The sequence below is a fragment of the Gopherus flavomarginatus genome, chromosome 1 (assembly GCF_025201925.1).
Source record: "Gopherus flavomarginatus isolate rGopFla2 chromosome 1, rGopFla2.mat.asm, whole genome shotgun sequence".
Lineage (NCBI taxonomy): Eukaryota > Metazoa > Chordata > Testudines > Testudinidae > Gopherus > Gopherus flavomarginatus.
In genome coordinates this window covers 255,120,090-255,140,950 of record NC_066617.1, presented here as the reverse complement: position 1 = coordinate 255,140,950, position 20,861 = coordinate 255,120,090, and the positions used below count along the sequence as shown (strand labels likewise).

General features: G+C 42.6%; 1 protein-coding gene across 2 annotated transcripts in view; it reads left to right on the top strand.

Moving 5' to 3' along the window:
* UXS1 (UDP-glucuronate decarboxylase 1) overlaps window positions 1-20,861 on the top strand; it is a 92,355-nt gene that overhangs the window by 6,611 nt on the left and 64,883 nt on the right. The window contains exons 2-5 of one of the 2 annotated variants that reach the window (XM_050922425.1): window positions 10,789-10,816; window positions 14,616-14,664; window positions 16,685-16,728; window positions 20,474-20,534. The exons of the other annotated variant lie outside the window; for it this stretch is intronic. Of the exons in view, the coding sequence (XP_050778382.1) occupies window positions 10,789-10,816; window positions 14,616-14,664; window positions 16,685-16,728; window positions 20,474-20,534 (182 nt within the window). The remainder of the gene's footprint in view (window positions 1-10,788; window positions 10,817-14,615; window positions 14,665-16,684; window positions 16,729-20,473; window positions 20,535-20,861) is intronic. 2 annotated transcript variants of the gene reach the window in all.

Sequence of the window (20,861 nt, the reverse complement as noted above, 5' to 3'; positions counted from 1 at the left end):
AAGTGGTGATTGATGCATCGGCAGTTGATTTAGCGGGTCTAGTGTAGACCCATTAAATCGACTGCAGATTGCTCTCCCGTTGACATCGTGTAGGGTGGACCCCACGGTAAGTAGATCTAAACTACGTTGATTTGAGTTATGCTATTCATGTAACTCAAATTGAGTAGCTTAGTTCGAATTTCCTCTGTAGTGTAGACAAGGCCTCAGTGTAAACACTGTGTTGCTTATGTTGACCTGAGTGACGTCCAGGAGGTATCCCACAATGCCCACTCTGACTGCTCCGGTCACTGTTTTGAACTCCACTGCCCTGCTCTTCCTGGTTGCTGGGTGTGGAGAGCTCCCAGCTGAGTATGCCAGCTCCACACAGCAAACGCACTCCCGCTTGAAGTACATGGGAGGTGCTGGATCTCCTGGGTCTGTGGGGAAAGGAGGCTTTGCAGGAATAGCTCTGCTCCATCTTCAGGAACTTGCTCAGGACATGGGTATGATAGGGACACTCAGCAGTGTTGTATAAAACTCAGAGAGCTGCGGCAGGCATAGCACAAGGCTGAGGAGGCAAACAGTCACCTTTGGTGCAGTGATGCAGACCTGTCACTTCTACAAGGAGGTGTCTGGGGGCAGGGTAGTGGTGAATAGTGCCTTCATTGAGCTCCTCTTATAGCCTTGTGTTCATGATGCACAGCACAGTACTGAAGAGCAGTGCATGATCCATGCTGTCTGATGCAGATGGTTGGCTCGCAGGCTACTAGTGCTGTTGAAAAGTGGCTGGAATCCCAGTAGGATGCCCATGGAATGATGGGATTGAGAAACTGGCATCATATGATGCTAAACCTGCCCCCATAAGGCATTGCAAACCCTTCCCAGAACACCCTGGGGTCAGTTGCACAGTGGGATAGCTACCCACAGTGCACTGCCCTCTGTCAATGCAAGAGCTACCACTGTAGATGCGTTCCACCAACGCAAGGAGCAGAGTATGGACATGCAACAGTGATTTAATCATAGCAGTGGCTGTACATCAACATAACTTGAGATGACTTGGGCTATGTCCACACAACAAAGTTAAGTATTATGCAGCTACTTCTTTCCTAGGCAGCACTGTAGTCTTCACTTTTAAAACTTATTTTCTGTTTTCTTCAAGTGACACTGTCAATTTAATCTTGCCCCAAAACGTCAGTTTTGTTTCCATGGCAATACTGTCAGGGTATGGAGCACCTCCCTCTGTAGGGACTCTTGATGCTAGGTGGGTATTACCCCCACTGCTCAGAGGACCTTGACAGACTAACAAAGAGATTGGTAAACAAAGGTGGAGGGGGAGCTCAGTGGTTTGAGCATTGGCCTGCTAAACCCAGCGTTGTGAGTTCAATCCTTGAGGGGCCATTTAGGGATCTGGGGCAAAAATCTGGGGATTGGTCCTGCTTTGAGCAGGGAGTTGGATTAGATGACCTCTTGAGGACCCTTCCAACCCTGGTATTCTATGAAACGTCTCTGGCAGAATGATCAGTCAGCTGAGTTGAAATTTTGAAGGGGTTAGAGCTCTAACTTTCTGGGTAACAACTTGGCTTTCGTGAAAAGAGACAGAAAATGCAACTCAAAGGGTGAACACTTGAGATGAGGGTGTGAAGCATGAGAAGACCATTATGCCCTTCATAACTCTGATGGGGGACACACCTCCTGCACAGAACACAATAGTGACTGAGGTGGGAGAGATACAGTTCGTCTTTCCAGGTAAACATGTTCTTAGGGAAAAAAAACCTTGGCCAGAAGCCCATACCTCAAGCCCATCTGTCCCTGTTTCTAACAGAAGTTACTACAGTGCTGAAAATGTAATACGTTACCTTGGACTGCGCAGCTAGGAGTTGAGAGACCAGTAGTCTGACAAACTGGGAGCAGTGCAAGAAAGGACGCTTATCTGCCTGCACCCACAAATGAGAAGCATCTCCATCAGACCCTCAGCCCACAAGCAGATGTGACACGAAAGGTAGCCTAGTGTAATGTCACACAGACCACTGTAATTTTTGCTTTGTCCAACCCGTACTGGGTCAGTTAGTTGACAGATGGACAACTAGCTTGTATTAATCGTTAGACTCCAGATACTCAAACACTTAGACAAAGGGCCTGATTCTCCACTACTTTCCACTAATTCCACTTGGGCACTAATTTTCACTTGTGCAAAGTCAGTGTGAAACACTGCTAAATGAGAATAGTGGCGTTTCACACTCACTTGGAAAATAAGTAAATGACTACACAAGGTGCAAGGCAGTGGAGAATCAGATCCATAAGAAAAGTGTTTGACTATCTGGAGGTTATTAATAAAATCTAGTTCTAAATGACTGAGTTATAGCTCCTCCCCCGCAGCCTCCTGAACGCCGCGAGACAGCTGATTGCTGTGGGCAGGAGGCGGGGGGAGCAGGGAGAAGGTGCTGAACCGTGGGGTCTGCCAGCGGGTGGGAGGTGTGCGGGGGGCGCGTAGGGGAGCCCTGGGATCACAAAGGTTACTCCATATTCTGTGGGGGTGAAGAGGAAGATGCAGCACTCCATGTCAAGTAGCTAAGACATCAGACTAAGGCCACGTCTACACTACACAGTTTTGTTGACATAAGGCAGCTTACACCTCCATAGTTAGGTTGACGTACACACTGCAGTGCTCCTCCCGCTGTTCGTCCCTCGACCCACACCGCTTCTCGCAGCCCCCATTGGCCTGGAGCAGCGAACTGTGGCCAGTGGGAGCCGCCATCGGCTGGACCTGCGGATGCGGCAGGTAAACAAACCGGCCAGGCCCGCCAGGGGCTTTCCCTAAACAAGTAGCATCCCAAGTTTGGGAAACACCTCTATAGAAACATAAGAAAATGACTAAAAATTGATGAAGGGAAGGGGCAACACGATGGGCGAAATTACCAATGTACGGTTAAATTTCACTTAGACTAGAGATTATGTGAATGATTTTTCATAACTCAGAATTGGTGCAGATGTACAGAATGTAATCATTTAGAAAGGAAATCTTTTGCATCTAATGTTATCACGGTGATCCCTTTTCATACGTGGAATTACATAACAAAGGACAATCAGATTTCAATTGTCCTTGCAAAGTGTGTTAATTGAGGAGATTCCTAAATAAAATACCTGGTTCTGAATTTTAATAATTCTTAAATTAATGTACTGGTTGAAGATTTGAAATTATAAATGTGGTGCTTTTAATTCGTGTCTCTCATTTTTGTTTGTTTTTTTTTTGTTTTTTGGTGATGGTTCTTTTGTTTTTTCATAAGGACTCGAGAGGTCCTCACAGTGGACTAAGACTTGCTTTTAAAAAATATTTCGGGGGGAGAGTGACGTAGAGAAGAAGAATAAACTTGTGGGTACTGGCACTGGCACAGACTTCCTGTGTGACATTCAGCAAGTCACTCTTACCTTTGTTCCCCATCTCTAAAATGAAGGTAACATTATTTCCTTCCTTCACCAGGGCAGTGAGGATTAATTAGTTAATGTATACGAGGTGCTCAGATACTATGGTGAGGAATGCCTTAGAAAAATCTATAAATAGACAAACAGTAAATGCACTGTGTATTAATGACCTGCAGACACTCCTGCCAAGTACAAAAGAATCAAATCATATGCACATAAATCTTTGGTCTTGATTCCAAGTATTTAAAAAGCTGATGTCTTCCTGCTGTAAACAGCATCTACTCAGAGCAGTGACTTTGGCAAATGTAAGCAGATATCAATTTAATGGTGGATAATTTTTTAAAGTATGGCATATTTTTCATATTCCAGTTTGAGCGCTACATTTTTTACTTTTGAGCCTATAGATCAGACGTGGCCCGCAGGACCATCCTGCCTGGCCCCTGAGCCTAGTCCCCGGCCCCTCCTCTGCTATCCCCCCCCTCCCCTGTAGCCATGCTGCTGTGCAGGCTGCACTCTGGCCCGCCGCTCCTGCTGGGCAGTGTGGGGAGCGCAGCTGGCTCTATCCAGGTGTCGCGACTGCGAGCTCCTGCCACTTGTAGGGGAGTGGGAGTCTAGGGGTGCCTGTCAGGGGGTGGGGATGTGGATAAGGGTTGGGAGGGCAGTCGGGACAGGGAGCCGGGGGTGTTGAATAAGGGGGTGGGATGCTGGGGGACAGTTAGGGGCGGGGATCCTGGGAGGGGATGGCCAGGGAATGAGCAGAGGGAGGTGGGATGGGGATGGGTGTCCTGGGGGGCTGCCAGGGGGTGGGGATGTGGATAGGGGACAGGGAGCAGGGGGGTTGGATAGGGGGCGGGGGTCCCGGGAGGGGGCAGTCAGGGGAAAAGGAGCAAAGGGAGTTGGATGGGTTGGCAGTTCTGAGGGGGGCAATCAGAGGGCGGATAGGGGGCAGGAGCCAGGCTGTTTGGGGAGGCACAGCCTTCCCTACCTGGCCCTCCATACAGTTGCATAACCCCGATGTGGCCCACGGGCCAAAAAGTTTGCCCACTCCTGCTATAGATCTCATATTTAACCCACATGCCCCTCCACTGAATAAAGTCTCCACACAGCCTATAATGTTCCTTTAACATAAGAACCAAGTGGCAAGATCCCTGTTAATATGCATCCGTTAACATAATTACAGAAATGGCTCTTCCAGGCAAATTGAACAACTTATAAAATTCCCAGAGATATCAGCTACTCATTAGAAAGAAAACCATCCTTTGTTGGACTATATCTCTTGGACCTCTCCTGTTGATGGGGGCTTATCTGAATCAGTGTTTATCCAGAGAAGAGAGCCTTTGGTAACTCATCAGATATTACAGCTAGGTGACTGTACTTGTTGTGTGGCCATGACATTAGTTTTGTTTGGGTTTTTATACACATGTGGGGCAGGAGGGAAAAGTGGAGTTGTGAACTGGGACTCATGAGAAACAAGAGTGCTAATATTTGGATGTAGAATTTTAAGCCGCTTGACTGTGTAGAACTGTGATGTCTTATTTTAGAAACTGCCCTCCTCCCAGTTGCAAGGACCTTCATTCTCACCCCTCATTCCCTCAGAATAGATTAGGTAGGTTCATGGAATGTTTGCTTTTCTGGAAGCCATAGCTTTAAACATGTAATGTCTGTAGTATTGATTAGCTCTTGAATGACAGTCTTCAAAGCACTTTACAGTTAATACAGCACCCCTCCGTTTTTTTCCTGAAGGGGAAATAGAGCCAGAGAGGTTCGTCCTGGATCAGAGGGAGTCAGAACAGGATTTCAGCTCCTTACTCCTTTGTGCAGTCCATTTAAAACACTCTCTCTCTCAAAACACTCTAGAACCTTTAAGTTTTCTTTTGAACTTTAACATTTTTTTATTTTCATTGTGGAAAACCCACTTAGGTAAATACAAGCTTTCAGTGAGACGCCAGAGACATTCTTCTTTCTGACTGTTGTGAACTCAATTTAGGGCCTGAAAAATCCAATTGTTTTCTTTCCTTCTCAGGGTACGTCTGCACTGCATCTGGGAGGTGTGATTCGCAGCGTGGGTAAGCAGACTTAGGCTAGCTCAGCTCAAGCTAGAATGCTAGTAGTGGCCGTGGGGACCTTGCAGCACTGCAAGGTGGAGGCGGGGCCTGGGGCAAAGCAATGGGTTAAGCACCCCGTGGGCCCTCAGGAAGCCGGTGCCTATAGCTCAGGTGACTAGCTCAAGCCACTGCCTGTGCTGCAGTGTCATCACTGCTATTTTTAGTGTCCTAGCTTGAGCTGAGCTAGTGCATGTTTGTCTGACTGTGCTGGGAATCACAACGACCTACTGCAGTGGTAGATACACCATCATAGGTCACGGAGATACTGCGGGCCAGTTTATGACCTTAGCTACATCTCTGCAGATTCACTGAATGTTACTGGTTTGGTCTTTACTCCTTACCTGTGAAATGAGCAAATTGGACTTGAAGCCAATGGGATGAGGTAATCTTGGAACCATAATGGTCCAGTTCTTTCAGAGTTATATTTCTGTATGTCACTGCCCTTTACATCCCATCAGAATGGTTACGGAACAAAATCCCACTAACTCTGTCAGTACGTTGTCTGTACTGACGAATCCAGACACAGTTCTCAATTTTAGACTTTCTTATTAATTTACATATTTGTTTATATCAATAGCTTCCTATTTGTGATCTCTTCTCTAATTAATTGTCACAGAATAGCTGCTTATGTGCTTTACTCAGGTCTGTAATTGGGTAGAGGTCCTGTGTGTGTGGTGGGGTGTCAGTCTTCCATCAGTCAGAAACCCGGAGTGCTCTTCCTAGTTTACTTACAAGGGCTTGCTTTGTCTGTGTGCCTGTCTTAGTATCAGCCTCTGGCTAGTAGGTGTCTAATTAGTTTAAAAACCCTTCTCCCCTCCTTCTCCCCATGATTGCAGGGAAGGAGAAGCTGCTTTTCTTATTCCCCCAATGGGGATGGGGGGATAAATGCAGATCCTCTTACGCATGTTGCTGTACTCAGCCTCCTACCGGCTGCTGATCTTGGGTCATATATAATATAAGAAATTTTACTAGCTCCAGTTCCTTTCTCAGCTGCCAGTGCCTTTCTCTCTTGCATGTTTCCTTTCATACTGTTCTGCAGCTGAAAGGGGAGCAATTCATGTTTTTGGCTGCCAAGTTCTGTACAGCTCAGTGTGAGACACTTCTTGATGGTGAGAACAAATCACTGAATAGCGGAACAGTTGTGTAGGAGATGAACCTGATCTCATATACTGATGGGAATGTTGGAAGACGTAGGATCAGCTGAGAGGGGCCAGGTTGACCATAAGGAAGAAGGACTGAGGAGCAGGCATGACCAGAAACCTGGTTAGAGCATTGGGTTATTGGAAGGAAACTGGAGAGAAGTTTGAGAGAAGCTGGGAGAGCCTAAGGCGGCCTCTCACTTCAGTCTGTCTCTGACCCTTCTATTACCTGCCTTTCAGCCCCTGTCATCTCCCTGTAGCCCAGTGGCTGTCAAACTTTATTACTGGTGACCTCTTTAACATAGCAAGTCTCTGGGTGCGCCACCCCCCTTAAAAATTAAAAACACTTTTTTATATATTTAACACCACTATAAATGCTGGAAGCAAAGCGGAGTTTGAGGTGGAGGTTGACAGCTTGCGACCCCCCATGTAATAACCTTGTGACCCCCTGAGGGGTCCCAACCCCCAGTTTGAGAACCCCTGCTGTAGCCCGTACCTTCTGTCCTGCCACGCCCTCCCCCACACCTCTGCAGTGTTCTCTGCACAGCTGACTCCCACTATCCCCTGTATTGTGTCCTCCTGGGGTTCAGCAGGGGTAACATTGAATGTGAAGAGACAACCTGGCTGCCTTTGATTAGTGCACTTCAGCATCACCCTCTCACCACTTCTCCCCCCCCCCCCCCAAAAAAAAAAAAAAACAAACCCAGCAATAAAGCATCTGGAAAGAGGGACTGCTAGGGAATTCCTGTTGTCTGTCTGCCTCATTGCTGGGTGAGGGAATCCAATTCGTGAATGTGAGAGACAGGTAGAACTGTCTGAAATTTTTCAAGACTGAAATTTTGGCAAGCAGCAGCAGCCAAAAAAACCCAAACCAAAACCACCACAACAACTTTTACACAAATATATTGCTTTTTGACCAGCTCTAGTATGTCTCTCCTGAGAGCCGTCATGACACTTGACAGCCTGGAGGGGGAGAAGTGATTTTGATGTAATATGTAATATTTACCATTAAGCTCAAATAAAGAGATTTTTTTTTTGACCTGAGATAGTGTTTGATTCTCAAAATGAAAACTGTATCTTTTACTGCATGTTGTGTACAGCACCTGAAAAAGTGCATAGACACAACAAAGTCCTTACTGAGAATGTGAATGTACTGTTTCTTTTTCATTTCTAGTAACAAATAAACTTGCCTTTAGGAAAGTGAACCGTCCTCACAACTTATAAAGATAAATAGGATTCAGGCATTTGTGTCGATGTCGGATTCAGCCCTTTATTTGGTGTTATGCAGACTCCATACCAAAGGAGCGCCTAGTTTTTTTCCTTATGAAAAGCATGTGGGATTGGGAAGGAATGTGCAGAGTGATTTCATCTTGCTTATTGTGTAGTCTGGAGATCTGATTTCCTGCCCCCCTCTCCCACCCCCCCAAAAAAAATCAATTGGTTAGAATAATGGCATGAATAAGATGCCAAACTGTGAATTAGTTTCAAGCATATTGAATTAACAGATAATCAGTTTAAAAAAGTAATAGCCCAGAGTTCAGACTTTCAGAGAGTAAGGAGACCAATAGCCTTAGTTTACCATAATGTACCATTCCACTGGCATTAGTACACTACTTGACATTGTGAAAAGTGTTTGTATATTTAATTGTTCATCTTGAAGTGTGGGGGGAAGCTCACTACTGGAAGCTCAAGTCTGGTAAATTCAGATGGGGCATCTATTCTGGGCTTAGTTGTGGACCTTTCCTGGCAGCGATCAAGAAGTCATTTACAACTCTTGTTCTGCTCAGTTGAAACCAGAACAAGCCAATTCAGAGAAGAGGTTAACTGCCCTTCAGGGACAGATGTAAGGCTTTGTCTTGCGGAAGGCCTTAAATCAGGGGTTCTCACAACAAAATTTTTGGTGGCCTCAGAGTGCTGGTGGCTGCACTGACAATTTTTCCTAAAATACTTAATTAACTTTAGGAAAAACAAATAAATATGCACATACGTATAAATATGCACTAATAAATATGCACATACATATTTGCAAATCATTGTAATTTATTGCATCTTTTTGCTGACTCAGTAAAAAATCATATACAGTTGTCTATTGTTTACTGGACCTAAACAGAATAGAAACACAAATAAGGGGCTCAGCAGGTTCTTGTCTTTTTTGTTGTTGTTTCTTTTGCCTTTTTTTTTTGGTTGCTTTTTTAAAGACTTGCTAGCTAGTAAGTCTGCTGCTGTGAAAAGTGACCCTGGGGACGAATTAAGCCTTGGATGGGGAGGTCAATAGGGGGAATGTGGGGGCTGGAGGGGATGCATAACGGGCCGGCAGAGGCAGCGGGGGCCAGGGGCGATGTGGAGGTGAGCCCCACCGCCGGGGCTTGTAGGCCTGTGGCCAGAGCCTGCTGCCTGCCACCCCAGGACTGGAGCCCGACTCTACATCCCCAGGAAGGTGGGGAACTCACTGGCTGCTCCTCCAGCATTTGTCTCTCCAGAGGGGGGCATGGTCCAACCCCTGCTGGTGGCCTGAGGGAGGGACCACTACTTTGCTGCTCCTCACATCACTGCCCAGGAGGCTGTGGCCGCAAGAAAAGCCCCTGGTGGGCACATGTGGGAAACACTGCACTTAAAGCTTTGTAAATGTTGTAAGCTTTATCTTCTATATATCTCTGTAAAGCACCCCTCACACACTTGGGTGCTGTAAACAAACAAATAAGAGTCCTAAGGAATTACGTACAAGCCTGAAGCTACATTTTGTTATACTTCAGTGTCTTTTATTTGGCAGACTAGTTCATTAACCACCACTCCAGGTCTGAAGCAGCCTACAGGCAATTGAGATCACTGCAGAAACTTTTTGTACTCCATGGCATATTCTAATACCATAACTAAACAAGAGTTTTCTCCCCCCTAAGAATGAAGGAATTTGTGTACTTACCCTGAGGCTTCTTGTGCAAGGACTTCTGGAGAGACTTAGACTTTATTAGATTCTGTGTCTTGCTTATTAGGCAACTCGCCCTTCATGTTCAGCTTTCCCACAATACCTACAATTGCCTAGTGCCTAGTTCAGCCCTCTTAATAATTGGGGGATTTCTCTTTTCTCAGTTCCTCTCACTCCCTTTCCTAGTCAAAAGTATTAAGAAAATATAAGGGACCTGACACTCAAGCACTGAACAGGTTCAGAAAAACAATTTCAGTAGTGAATAATTTCATCAGACTGATATTCCATATCTCTGTATCTCACTAGAGAAATGGAAAAGCTGACATCTGTTTGTTTACTGTTCTGCATTGTATTGTGGCTTATATCCAAAAAGAGATTACTTTAAAAACTCTCTCTCTCTCCCATATTTATATACCTGTGCATATATGTATGTATATAAATAAAAAGAGGGTTACGGTTGACAAGGAAAGCATTCGGAATTAAGAAATACCACTTGTGATGAATCGGTCTTCTCCGCATGATACAGTCTTCAAGTGACCATATGCTGTTTTTAATGCAGGATCCTTTCCTCATCCAGTGCCCTGGTTGGATACTGCTGTAAATAAGGCAGCTTACTGTTCAATCTTTGTCTTTGATGTTCAGCAATGGTCAACTGCCTCATTCACTGCACACCACCCAACCCTTCAGGCTGGGGTCCATAGGACCCCTTTCTTGCTCACTGCACATTGTCCAGTTTCTTTAATGAATAAAGCATTATATCATATCCACTTTGACAAATCATCATTCAGTGACTGCTGATGTGGTTTACTCTAGTCTATAACGATTGTGGGATTGGTATATAGAACGGAAGTATATTAGCTGATCATCTTTTCATATAACCACAGATCTATCTATTTGGAGAGTCTCACAGTCTGATGTACTGCATGCTCGTTGTTTGTTTGACACGTGTGATTCAAATTTTTTCCCTTTAATAGCGCAGAAGAGCCTCATCTAACTTCATCAGTTTTGTTTGACTCATACAAAGGGTTCTGATCACTTGGCGTGTGACCTGTTTTTAGAATAAATAAGTTTTTAATATAGATTTAATAAAGTCTAATTTTGTTAGTTCTAAATTTCTTATTAGGATGACATAAAAATTGAGAAATAAGTAATGGTTTGTTGTTAAATGGCACTATAATATTCTCTCTCTCTCTCTCTCTCTCTCTCTCTCTCTCTTTTTTAGCTGTATGGGGCAACTTTATCAACATGAGGTAATACATTATTTTGTACCAGTATCTTTTTCTGAAACAAGGTTATTTCCACTACCATCCCATCACACAACAATAGGAAGAAATCAGAAAAAGCAGCTCACAAAGTTGTTGAAATGTCAGCTCTTAACAATGGTAGATGTAGAATCCATTCCTGTATTAAAAACACCTTCAACATCAGAGAAGTACCATAGGGCTGTGGATGTCCTCACTGGCAGGGGACAAGAAATGCTGTTTCCTCCTCCTCCTCATTCCACTGGAGTGGAAGGACATTCCAGGATAACCAGCAAAGGATTTGTACCTCCTTAACCCTTTGGAGATGCCTTAACTGCAGAGTTAGATGAACTATTGGCTGTAACACACCTTCTGTTCACACAAGGCAAAAATCTCTATCCAAGGCTTGAGGGTGCTTTCAGACTAGGCTAGCAGACACGTCTGAGGGTATAGGCTTTAGCTTAGGTTTTTTTCAACCCAGGCTGGCAACCCACCTATTTTGCAATGAGACTGCAGGCAAAGCAAGCTCAATTGCTGTTAGTTCTCCAGTGCTTTCCTCCAATTTCACCTGACCTGAACTTCCTTGTCTGCCTCCTTGCTTTTACTGAACTGTTAGTCAGCTACATTGGCTCAGCATTTTAACCCTGCATGTGCCTGTTTCATTTCTGCTGCGTTTTCCACAGCATTTGAACGGAGGCGCTATCAGAGTGCGGTACAAGTCACACTGTGGTTTGCCAGCTGAATTCCTTAATGACCTTCCCATTAAAAGTTCTTGCTCTCAAATAGTGTTAGCTTATGCCTTCAAAGCCATTTGCATTAATAATGAATAGCTTCTCTTGGAATTTATTTACATGAAGTATTATTCTCATGTCACTGCCACAGATAGCATCTCCATGCTAGGGGTAGGGGCGTGAATGCAGCCTGTGAATATTAGGTATAATAGAACAGCCCACCAGAAACCCATCCTAGCACACATGCTAGTACAGCACCATTGTGGACCTGGCCACCCGGGTGTGACACAGGTAGGGCTTTATGGTGGTGACAGTCCATTCGGGCTAATTCTGCGGTGAAGGCATATGCTCAGATGTATGGAAGATTCCTGCCGCTACTCCCTTAACACCTGCTACCTTGAATCAGGGAGAGTTCACTGTGTGGTGAGGCAACCCAAGGAAACTAATTTTGATTGAGAAATGATCTTATGTGAGAATATCCCCATAAAGTTGTAAGGGAAGGGAGATGAACCTTTAGGAGAGAGACCATCCGCGTAGCTTCCGTCCATAGAATTGGAGTGCTCAGACCAGCCCTCTATAACTAAATTGGTATGTTAAGGAGGGGAAAACTCACTTAACGTAAAGCTGCAATTGGCCTGTGCTCAAACCTACAGCATGTGAACACACTACAACAGATTTGACTTTTTAGATTACTTTAAGAACCTCTTAATATGCTGTGTTTTCTATTAAGTTTTTCCTTAATCGCTTACCACAAAGGAAAAGATTCTCTGTTCCACAGATGCCCATTCAAACTTGTGTGCGTTGTCTATTTTCAGGAAAATGTCTAATACAGTAATTACTGTGAATTACTCAGTGTTACTCCTGAATCATATTCTAATGCGGCAGTGTTAACCTATAGTCAGTTTTAGCTGCCGGTGGTACAGTAAGTGGCTGTCTTTTGTGAAAAGAGTCTCTAGAACCTGAATGGTTCTACTCAATACTGCACTCCTTCCTGAGGCAAAAGTACTGAAGTCAATGGGAGTTTTGCCTGAGTGAGGCATGCTGGACTGACTGATTAGTAAGCTTTTTTTTTTTTCTTTTTTTCCTCAGAATGGTGTGAGGAGGATTCTTGTTCTGATTTCTAACACTGTGATGTGTGTGTGTTTGTCTACTTAACAAACAGCCTTCTGTTTCTCTAGGTGTAATGACTGCAGGTCCCGAGTAAAGGAGCTCTGTTCTACTTGAAAACTTCATTTTGCATTGGCCGCCCATGAAACCTCTAGTATGCAAAAACTTGTCGCTGTAAATCATGTTGAATAGTTTCATAAGCTGTCTGAAACAAAAATTAAGTTGAAACAAGAACTAATGCAAACTTAAGTGAAATCATGTAGGCTTGGACTACACTAGCAAATTATGTTGGTATAACTATGTTGCTCAAGATATGGAAAATCCACACACCTGAGCGACACAGTTATACTGACCTAACTCCTGGTATACACAGCTTTATGTTGATGGGAGAAGTCCTCCCATCAACATAGCTACCACCTCTCGGGGAGGTGGAGTAGCTACACTGACAGGGGATACCCTTCTGTTGGCTTCACTGAAGCACTACACTGGTGCATCTGCAGCCATTTCAGAGTAGGCAGGCCCTAAGCCAGAAGAATGAGTATACTAAGTGGCTTGCTCAGAGGAAGAACATCACTAATCATTTGAGATGTTTTATACATTTAAATACTAAATTAGATTACAATGAAATCTGTATAAGAGACCAGCTTTATTCTGCAACCTCCTTGTCTTAAGAGGCTACCCTAAAGTATCCCCAAATACATTGGCTTGGCTCCACCTTTACTAAGCAACCTTTGTTTAAGTATGTTTTTGTCCGTAAAGTGGTTACTTAAAACAATCTTCAGTGTGCTGATTTTACTTTTAAAAAAATTCAAAGCTGCCTTAAACTCTTCTATTAATTTAAAAAGTACAAAGCCAAAGTTAGAAATATGAGTCCATGTTTAAGTCCCATTAATATGTCGATTGGCCTGCCTTCTATGTGGACTGCTATTTTGAGGAGAGGGGCCTCTGTCTGATGCAAACAGTGACTGACGGAATTAAATTTTCTGTTATGGAGCGCTGGAAATCTGTTTCAGTTTTGTGTTTACAAAACTTAACTTAATTGTTTTGTTTTTAACAAAGATAATTTAACTAAAAATATTTATAATTGTAGAACATGGCTCTCATCTAGTGAAAAATTCCAGTGCTTTCTAACAGGAATTCTTGTTCTTTGTCTTTGTATAGGAAATATTTAAGACACACAGAGTGTATGCTTTGGAAAATGGCTGAGTAAAAATGACACCTTCCTACTCAACTGATGTGGTTTTTGTCTGTATTTAGAGTCAGATCTGATTGCTCCATTGACAAAAATAAGTGTTTACTCCCAATAGCCGCTTCAGAGTCAACCCAGCTGAAAGAGTGAGCTGGATTCTACCATTCTTTGTTCCACAGAACTGTTTACCATGTTCCAGTCAGTTAAACATGTGTATCACCCCACTAACTGCACTGGAATTTCACAGGTTCAGCTGAAGGCCTTATTTGGTCCATAGAATCTTTATTACAGGTGGAAAATGAAGAACCTATCTTAACTCTCTGATCCTAGATTGAGTTTGGAAATTCAGCAGTTGGAAGAAGTATATTTTATTTGTACACTTGATTCGGAGTCGAGACAATAAATGTGGACTCTCACAAGCCATTTTAGTCACGTTTCCTGGTAGAATTGCACTACAAAAATACTTTTGGGGGAGGTGACTTACCGCGTGATGAGTGAATAGATCATTTTTTTATATTGCATTGACTTTTTAATATAATGTTGAATCTACTATGTTGATCAAGACTGCTAACTGGACCTGATTTAAAGGCCATTAGAGTTAATGGAAAGACTCCAGTTGACTTCAGTAAGCACTGGATCAGGCCATGGCGGTCATTTGCTCTGTGTTTGTGTATCTCTAGAGAACACATTCTGAAGTAGTAAACTTTTTAAAGGAAATTAAAAAAAAATTAAGAACATATTGAAAATGGCGCTTAGTTTATGACTCTTTTTTCCCCAATAGGTCTATCCAAGACAACGGGGATCAGAAAGTTGAAAGAAAGATAGAGGAGGTTAGTTTATTAGGTGATTAATATCCTCTTTATTTCTGCTTTTTTTTAAATTAATTTTCTTTCTAACTAAAATATTTTACTTTATTATTCTCCCACTAATGTAATCCTCAGCATTTGGTTTCATGTCTATACTATTCCTCATTAGAGTATACCCAAACAGCTTCCACCACTAATCAATGGCTTCCCTCTGTTTTCCCTAAACCTCCATCAGAAGATTATAATTCCAAAGATCCAGTCCTGTTTGCCGCAGTCTCTTCCTTACTATCCCAGTCCTGCTGGGAATTGAGTCTTTGTTACCAAGTTTAGGACTGCTGTACTAACTCCTTTCTCTGTCACCCCTCCAAAAAGTTAAGTGTATTTAACTTTTAACAAGCATTTACTATTTTAAAATTTCCACATATGTGCATTGCTTTGTTCTTAACTCTTATGCAGATTAACCAGTTATATTTCTTCGTTGAAATACTATGCTGATGAGCACAACAGAAAAACCGAAAAGATTTGTACTAGGTTTCCAGTTCATAATTCCGAAAAATGAAAGTTTAGTAATATAGACACTGGTCTATGACTGACTGACTATTCATTTTTAGGTGAGGCAATTAACAGTGTGTTTGATTTACCAGATTTCTTATATCTCAAGTGAACTGTATACCCACTGTTACTTTGGAGATGATTTGAAGCCTATTAAATTCACTTGAAGTCTTTTCATTGACTTCAGTAGGCATTGGAACAGGCTCTTAATTAATGTCTTACATGTGTCTTTTTTTTCATTTTGGGTACAACCGCAATAGGTTTTTGGGGATTTGGAAATGCTGTTTTTAACTTTTTTTTTAAGTAAGATTTACAAATCTGTGAATACCCAACATGCAAAAGATACTGTAAAATTCCTGAGAAATAAAAATTCTCTGAAGCTTGTTGGAAGTACCTAGCCCCTAATTATGCTGCCTTTATTCACATTGTGTAACACCTTTCTCCATTGGAATCAATGGGATTCTTGTTAAAGTACTACTCAGCATGAGTTACTGAATAAATAAGCCTAAATTATAGGACGTAGGGGGGAATAACACAACACACAGTTCATTTCCATTCCTGGAGGCTTTCAGTTGTCAGAATCGAACCTGTCAGTATTTTTTAAAGTAAGTAAATCCACAGCTTGTTAAAGGGCACTGTGGTGCTAGTAATACTATTTCAGGTGATCCTAAAGAGATGATGTCAACTTTTATTTGCCCAAAATTTAAATTTTGTAAAGAGCATTTATAAAACCTAAAACCAAAAGTAGTATGTTCAGACTTCATCTTCCTTGTTTAAAACTCAAGCCTTCATTACATGATAAAGAATCTGGAAGTGAAACTAACTTTTATTTATATATCACTGTCCAAGTTCAGAGAAATGCAGAGAGTTAAAAAAAGAGCGTAGATATTAGTAGGTAAACTACATTTTTAAATTTCTTTCTCTTTAATAATCCAGGGTGATTATAACAACCCAGTTGAAGAAATGTGTTTAGAACCTGATTTATTTTTTAATGTGTCATTGTCTCTTCAAAACTGAGACTCTGGCAACTTTTAGTCTTTAAAGGCAATTTTCACAAGAACTGACAGGGTTAGTCTTGGTGTGATGGCTATATTTTAGTATGTATAATTATATTCTGGCTGCCTAAGCTTCCCCAACAATGTAAGTTGAATATTTCATGTGTTGTTCTAAACTGTTGTTTACTGTTGCTACATATTTTTTAAACAGCTACTCTGCATGTGCTGCATGTCAGTGGTAGGTGAAGTAATTTCCTGTATTTATAGCAGATTCTTCCTATTTTTGTAATATGCTTTGGGATCCATTGGCACAAAAGACACTCTGTAAATGTAAGTTGTTCTGATCTTGGTGTCTTACATCTTATCTAAATAAATTTATTTAAGATTGCCATCCCTATTTTTACTCGTATAATAGTCTGAGTAGGCATTGTTTTTCTTTATCTGAGATGTAAATTCCTGCAACTTCCTTTAAAGAATTACTTTTATTCCTACTTTAGGCTGTTGCACCATTAAGAGAGAAAATCAGAGACCTGGAAAAAAGGTACATCTGTTCTTGTGGGGTTGGGGTTCAGTCAGCAGAGCTATGTTTGTTTTGTCCTGAATGAGTCTCAAGGTCTTCAGTACACTCACGTGAATATTATGTGCTCAGTAATGTTGTACGTCTCCTATTTGTTAGTAAGCACTGAGGCCTGATCAGTACTGCACAGGTAGGTTGACATAAGGCAGGTTATGTTGACCTAAATTAGGTCAGTGTGCACGCTGCAGCCTTTCTCCCGCTGATGTAAGTGCCCTACTACACGAACATGATAATTCTTCCTCCAGAAGAGGCGTAGCGCTTATGTAGCTGTAGTTAGGGCGACGTGGTGTCCGTGCAGATACTGCAGCCGTATAACTGCGTTCACTGGGAGTGGTCTCTTTGAAGTTAATGGGACTACTCACTGTATGCGAAGTTAAGCTCTTACATAGGGATTTTCAGGACTAAAGCCTATAACAGTACACTTCGGCAGCACTCTGAGCACATATTAAAAGCCTGTATGAGATGCCCTAAGGTGACGGTGTGTTTTTTGCCTTAAACAATTAAAAAACAGGACAAAAATAAAACCTGTTGTTCAGATCTCTGCTATTAACTCAAGAAGCGTTCAGTTAAGTAAAAAGTACGAAGAACTAAAAGATGAATTGCTCACTCTGGATTTAGGAAGGTTTTCAGCATTTGTCAGTTTGAATGAACCGCGGTTGTCAGGGCTATTGGCTCTGTCCCCCTCCCATATCTTGAACCTGTGCCATATCCCACAGGCTGTACAGTGTCAGTAAGCATGTGAGGCTATCACTGCGCCTCTCCCATGCATAAAGAGTGAAACTGTTCTGCTCCTGGAATTGAGCATACACAATGCCTGCACAGTTTCTAGGATGCTGCACGCTTTCTCTTGGGTGCAAACGATACTGTGCTCAAATACAGATGTCAGGTTTTATTTTACAGCTGACTTTCAGATTTAATGACCTGCCACTTACCATTTTTGTTGAATATGTGACCCTCATTTACTAAATCCTAATAAGAGCACTGATTTGACAGATCAAACAGGGTGACCTTATCGGCAACATGCAGACACTGACTACACGTGGCCACCAGTAGGTACTATACCTGCTACTGTTCTTTTTATTAAACTGTAGTCATGAATGAATGGCTTAAAAACATTCTATACATTCTCTCTTGTCTTCAACTGATTGTTAAGAAACTAAGTATAGTAGAACCCTGTTTATCTGAGCCTTCATTATCTGGCTGTCTGTATTAACCGAACCACCAGTGCATAAAGGAATATGAGTAATTGACAGTTCAGCCCCGGATGGCGCGACTTGGGCTGTCAGCCTGGGGCTGAAGCTCTTTGCCCATTCTCCTAATTATCCAAATTTCTCATTATCTGATCCAGTCTCGGTCCCAATTAGATTGGATAAACGGGGTTCCACTGTATTTTTCATTTTTAACAGTAGCAGAAGTGTTTCTAAAGTGTTTCTTTATCTACCTGACTTGAGCTGCTGTTTGTTCTGTCCTTCGTGGATGGCCTGTGTGACGTGATGGCTTGATCAGTATTAATTTTTGAGTAATGTTACATTTTGGTGCAATATGTCAAACTGAGATCTATTTCTTTTTGCATCAGAGCCAGTAGGTTATTCAGCCTTTGGTGAGGATGTGCTTGAATGACTTTGCATTTGGAGTATATGTGCAGTATATTGTTAATGGGTTATATTTCAGATATCATTGTGTGCCTGCTGTTAAGGGGAAAATTATGTACATGTACCCCTCTCCATATACCTGATTTTGGGATTGTGAAATCACAAGTGATGAGCCCAACTCTCCACTCTTGTGTCTGTATAGTTATTTACACTCTCGCAAAGCGAGTGTAAAATGCTATCCACTGGTGAATGTTGACCAGGTAGCATTTCACACTCACTTTGCAAGGACGTAGAGAGCCACACAAGGGCCCTCTGAGTCTGTAGTTGTCAGAGGATTGAGGCCGATGAATAGTGAGCTTTTAAGCTAATTCTTCGCTACTGGTTTTATGGGTGTTGTGTTTTGTGAAAAGTGCTTATCTTGTACAATCTAAGGGCATCCCATCCTCATGGTTCTAGGGAGGAGGAAATGAAGGCATTCTTTAATACTTAGCCCCTGAGAGTTCATATCAGTAACTTAAAGCATTATCAGAGTGGCATAGTGATCAGAAACAATCACTAGAAATCAGGAAAATCAGAGTTAAACCTAAAGAGAGCCAATTAATTCAAAGCATGAAAATATCCAGTTAAAGGATCCAAACAACCAGAACTGTCCTGGTTCCCTGTACTGGTGACCTGAGGACAAACATATGGAGACAACCTTGTGGTCAAGGAAGGAATGGATTCCATTATTTTCCCTACCTCATCCCCCTGTTTGGATCAAAGAGGTTTTGTTACCATTGGAGAACACCTTGATGGTGAGGTGTTTGTGTGTGGAGAGTCTGCAGCCAACCTCCAGGCATGGGAACGTTTGAGGGTTCTGCTGCTGTCTGGTTTCCACACACAGGAAGCTGAAGATAGTATCACATGCACTCTGAGGATGAAGGGGTGAAGATGCCATTTAAGTACACAGTATCTGTGCTCATAAGCGTCAACTTTCCCCGGCACTGGTGGGTGCTCCTGTCCCCCCGCCCCGACTCCACCCTTTCCCTGCCCCGCCCCCATTCCAACCCCTTCCTCAAAGTTCCCGCCCCAACTCTGCTCCCTCCCTGCCCCTATTGGACCCTTCCCCCCAAATCGCTGCCCCAGCCCCACCTCTTCCCCAAGTGCTGGGAGCTAGGGGGAAAAGGCAGGCACGCAGCACACTCAGGGGAGGAGGTGGAAGTGAGCTGGGGTAGGGGAGGCAGGGAGCCGCTGGTAAGCTAAGCACAAATCAATTTTTCCCCGTGGGTGCTCCAGCCCTGGAGCACCCATGGAGTCGGCGCTTATGTCTGTGCTCTGCCTCTTGGAGATCCCCGTTGAGACAGGGTTGTGGATGAGAGGTAGTTGAGGCATGGTGCTTCAGACCTCAGGGCATGGTGTCAATCCAGTGGCATTCTGTTTGTTTACGGATGAAGAAGTAATCTGTCAAGGAGAATTCTTGGCATATATGCAGTTCCGTTCGCTCCACTGACTCGACTCATCCACAAGTTGCAGCATGCAAACTAACTGGAGAGGAAGGGTGAAGAATATTTGAGTTACCTTTTATGACATTTATTTAAGAATTACCTGAGCTACTGAAATATTGGCAAGATTAAACTGCTTCTTAACTGAAACTCAACACAACCTTACTTGTTGCTCCCATAATACAGTATACAAACAGGTGAAAAAAACAATTGGGGGTGATAGCTCAGTGTCCGTAATTCTTTATGCTCTTGAGCATGACTTGTAAGCTTACTATTTGCAGGCCTAGTAGTTTTGCAGAAAATGAGAATCCCTGGCAAATGTGTTTTTTATTTTAGTTCTCACACTCCCATCCCAGGAACATCTACCTTTTGTGTTTATGGATGAAGAGTGCAAAAAATGGTAACAAAGCAGTGGTAGTCATCTGAGTCATCGCTGGGAAAACATCCTTAACTCTTGCATTATGTCACTCTGTGAAAGCTATCCTAATTTAAAAAGAAAATTTCTTTGACTTTCTGGTTTTAAATTTTACATAAATGAAATGTAAAGGAAAAGTAGATACACAAAGAAAAAGTTGTCAGTCACCTAAATAAATCTTAATTTAATTTTTCTTCTTCCTGTTTTGAAATGTTCTGTAGTTTCACCCAGAAGTATCCACCAGTGAAATTTCTATCAGAAAAGGACCGTAAAAGAATTTTGGTAAGTCAATATTTCATCAGGGCTCATGCTCTGGAAATAAGAGGGATTGGTTTAGAATTGTGTAAAACTTAATTAGGGTCACTGGATTAATTAAAAGAAAGACTTTTATAATTTTATTGTGCAGCTTGATACGTGCTACATAGGTTCAGGAGCAACTACTCTAATTCCTTTCACCCTGTGATGGTGAGGTGCTTAGTCACAGCATGTGGATAACAGGCTTGGGCTCTGGATTGGTGGTGTGACTCGTTAATTGGGTTTCTGCTGTCTGCCTACAATATCTTGGAACTACATTAGCTTGGTTCTAAGGTGTATTTTTTCAGAAGGGTC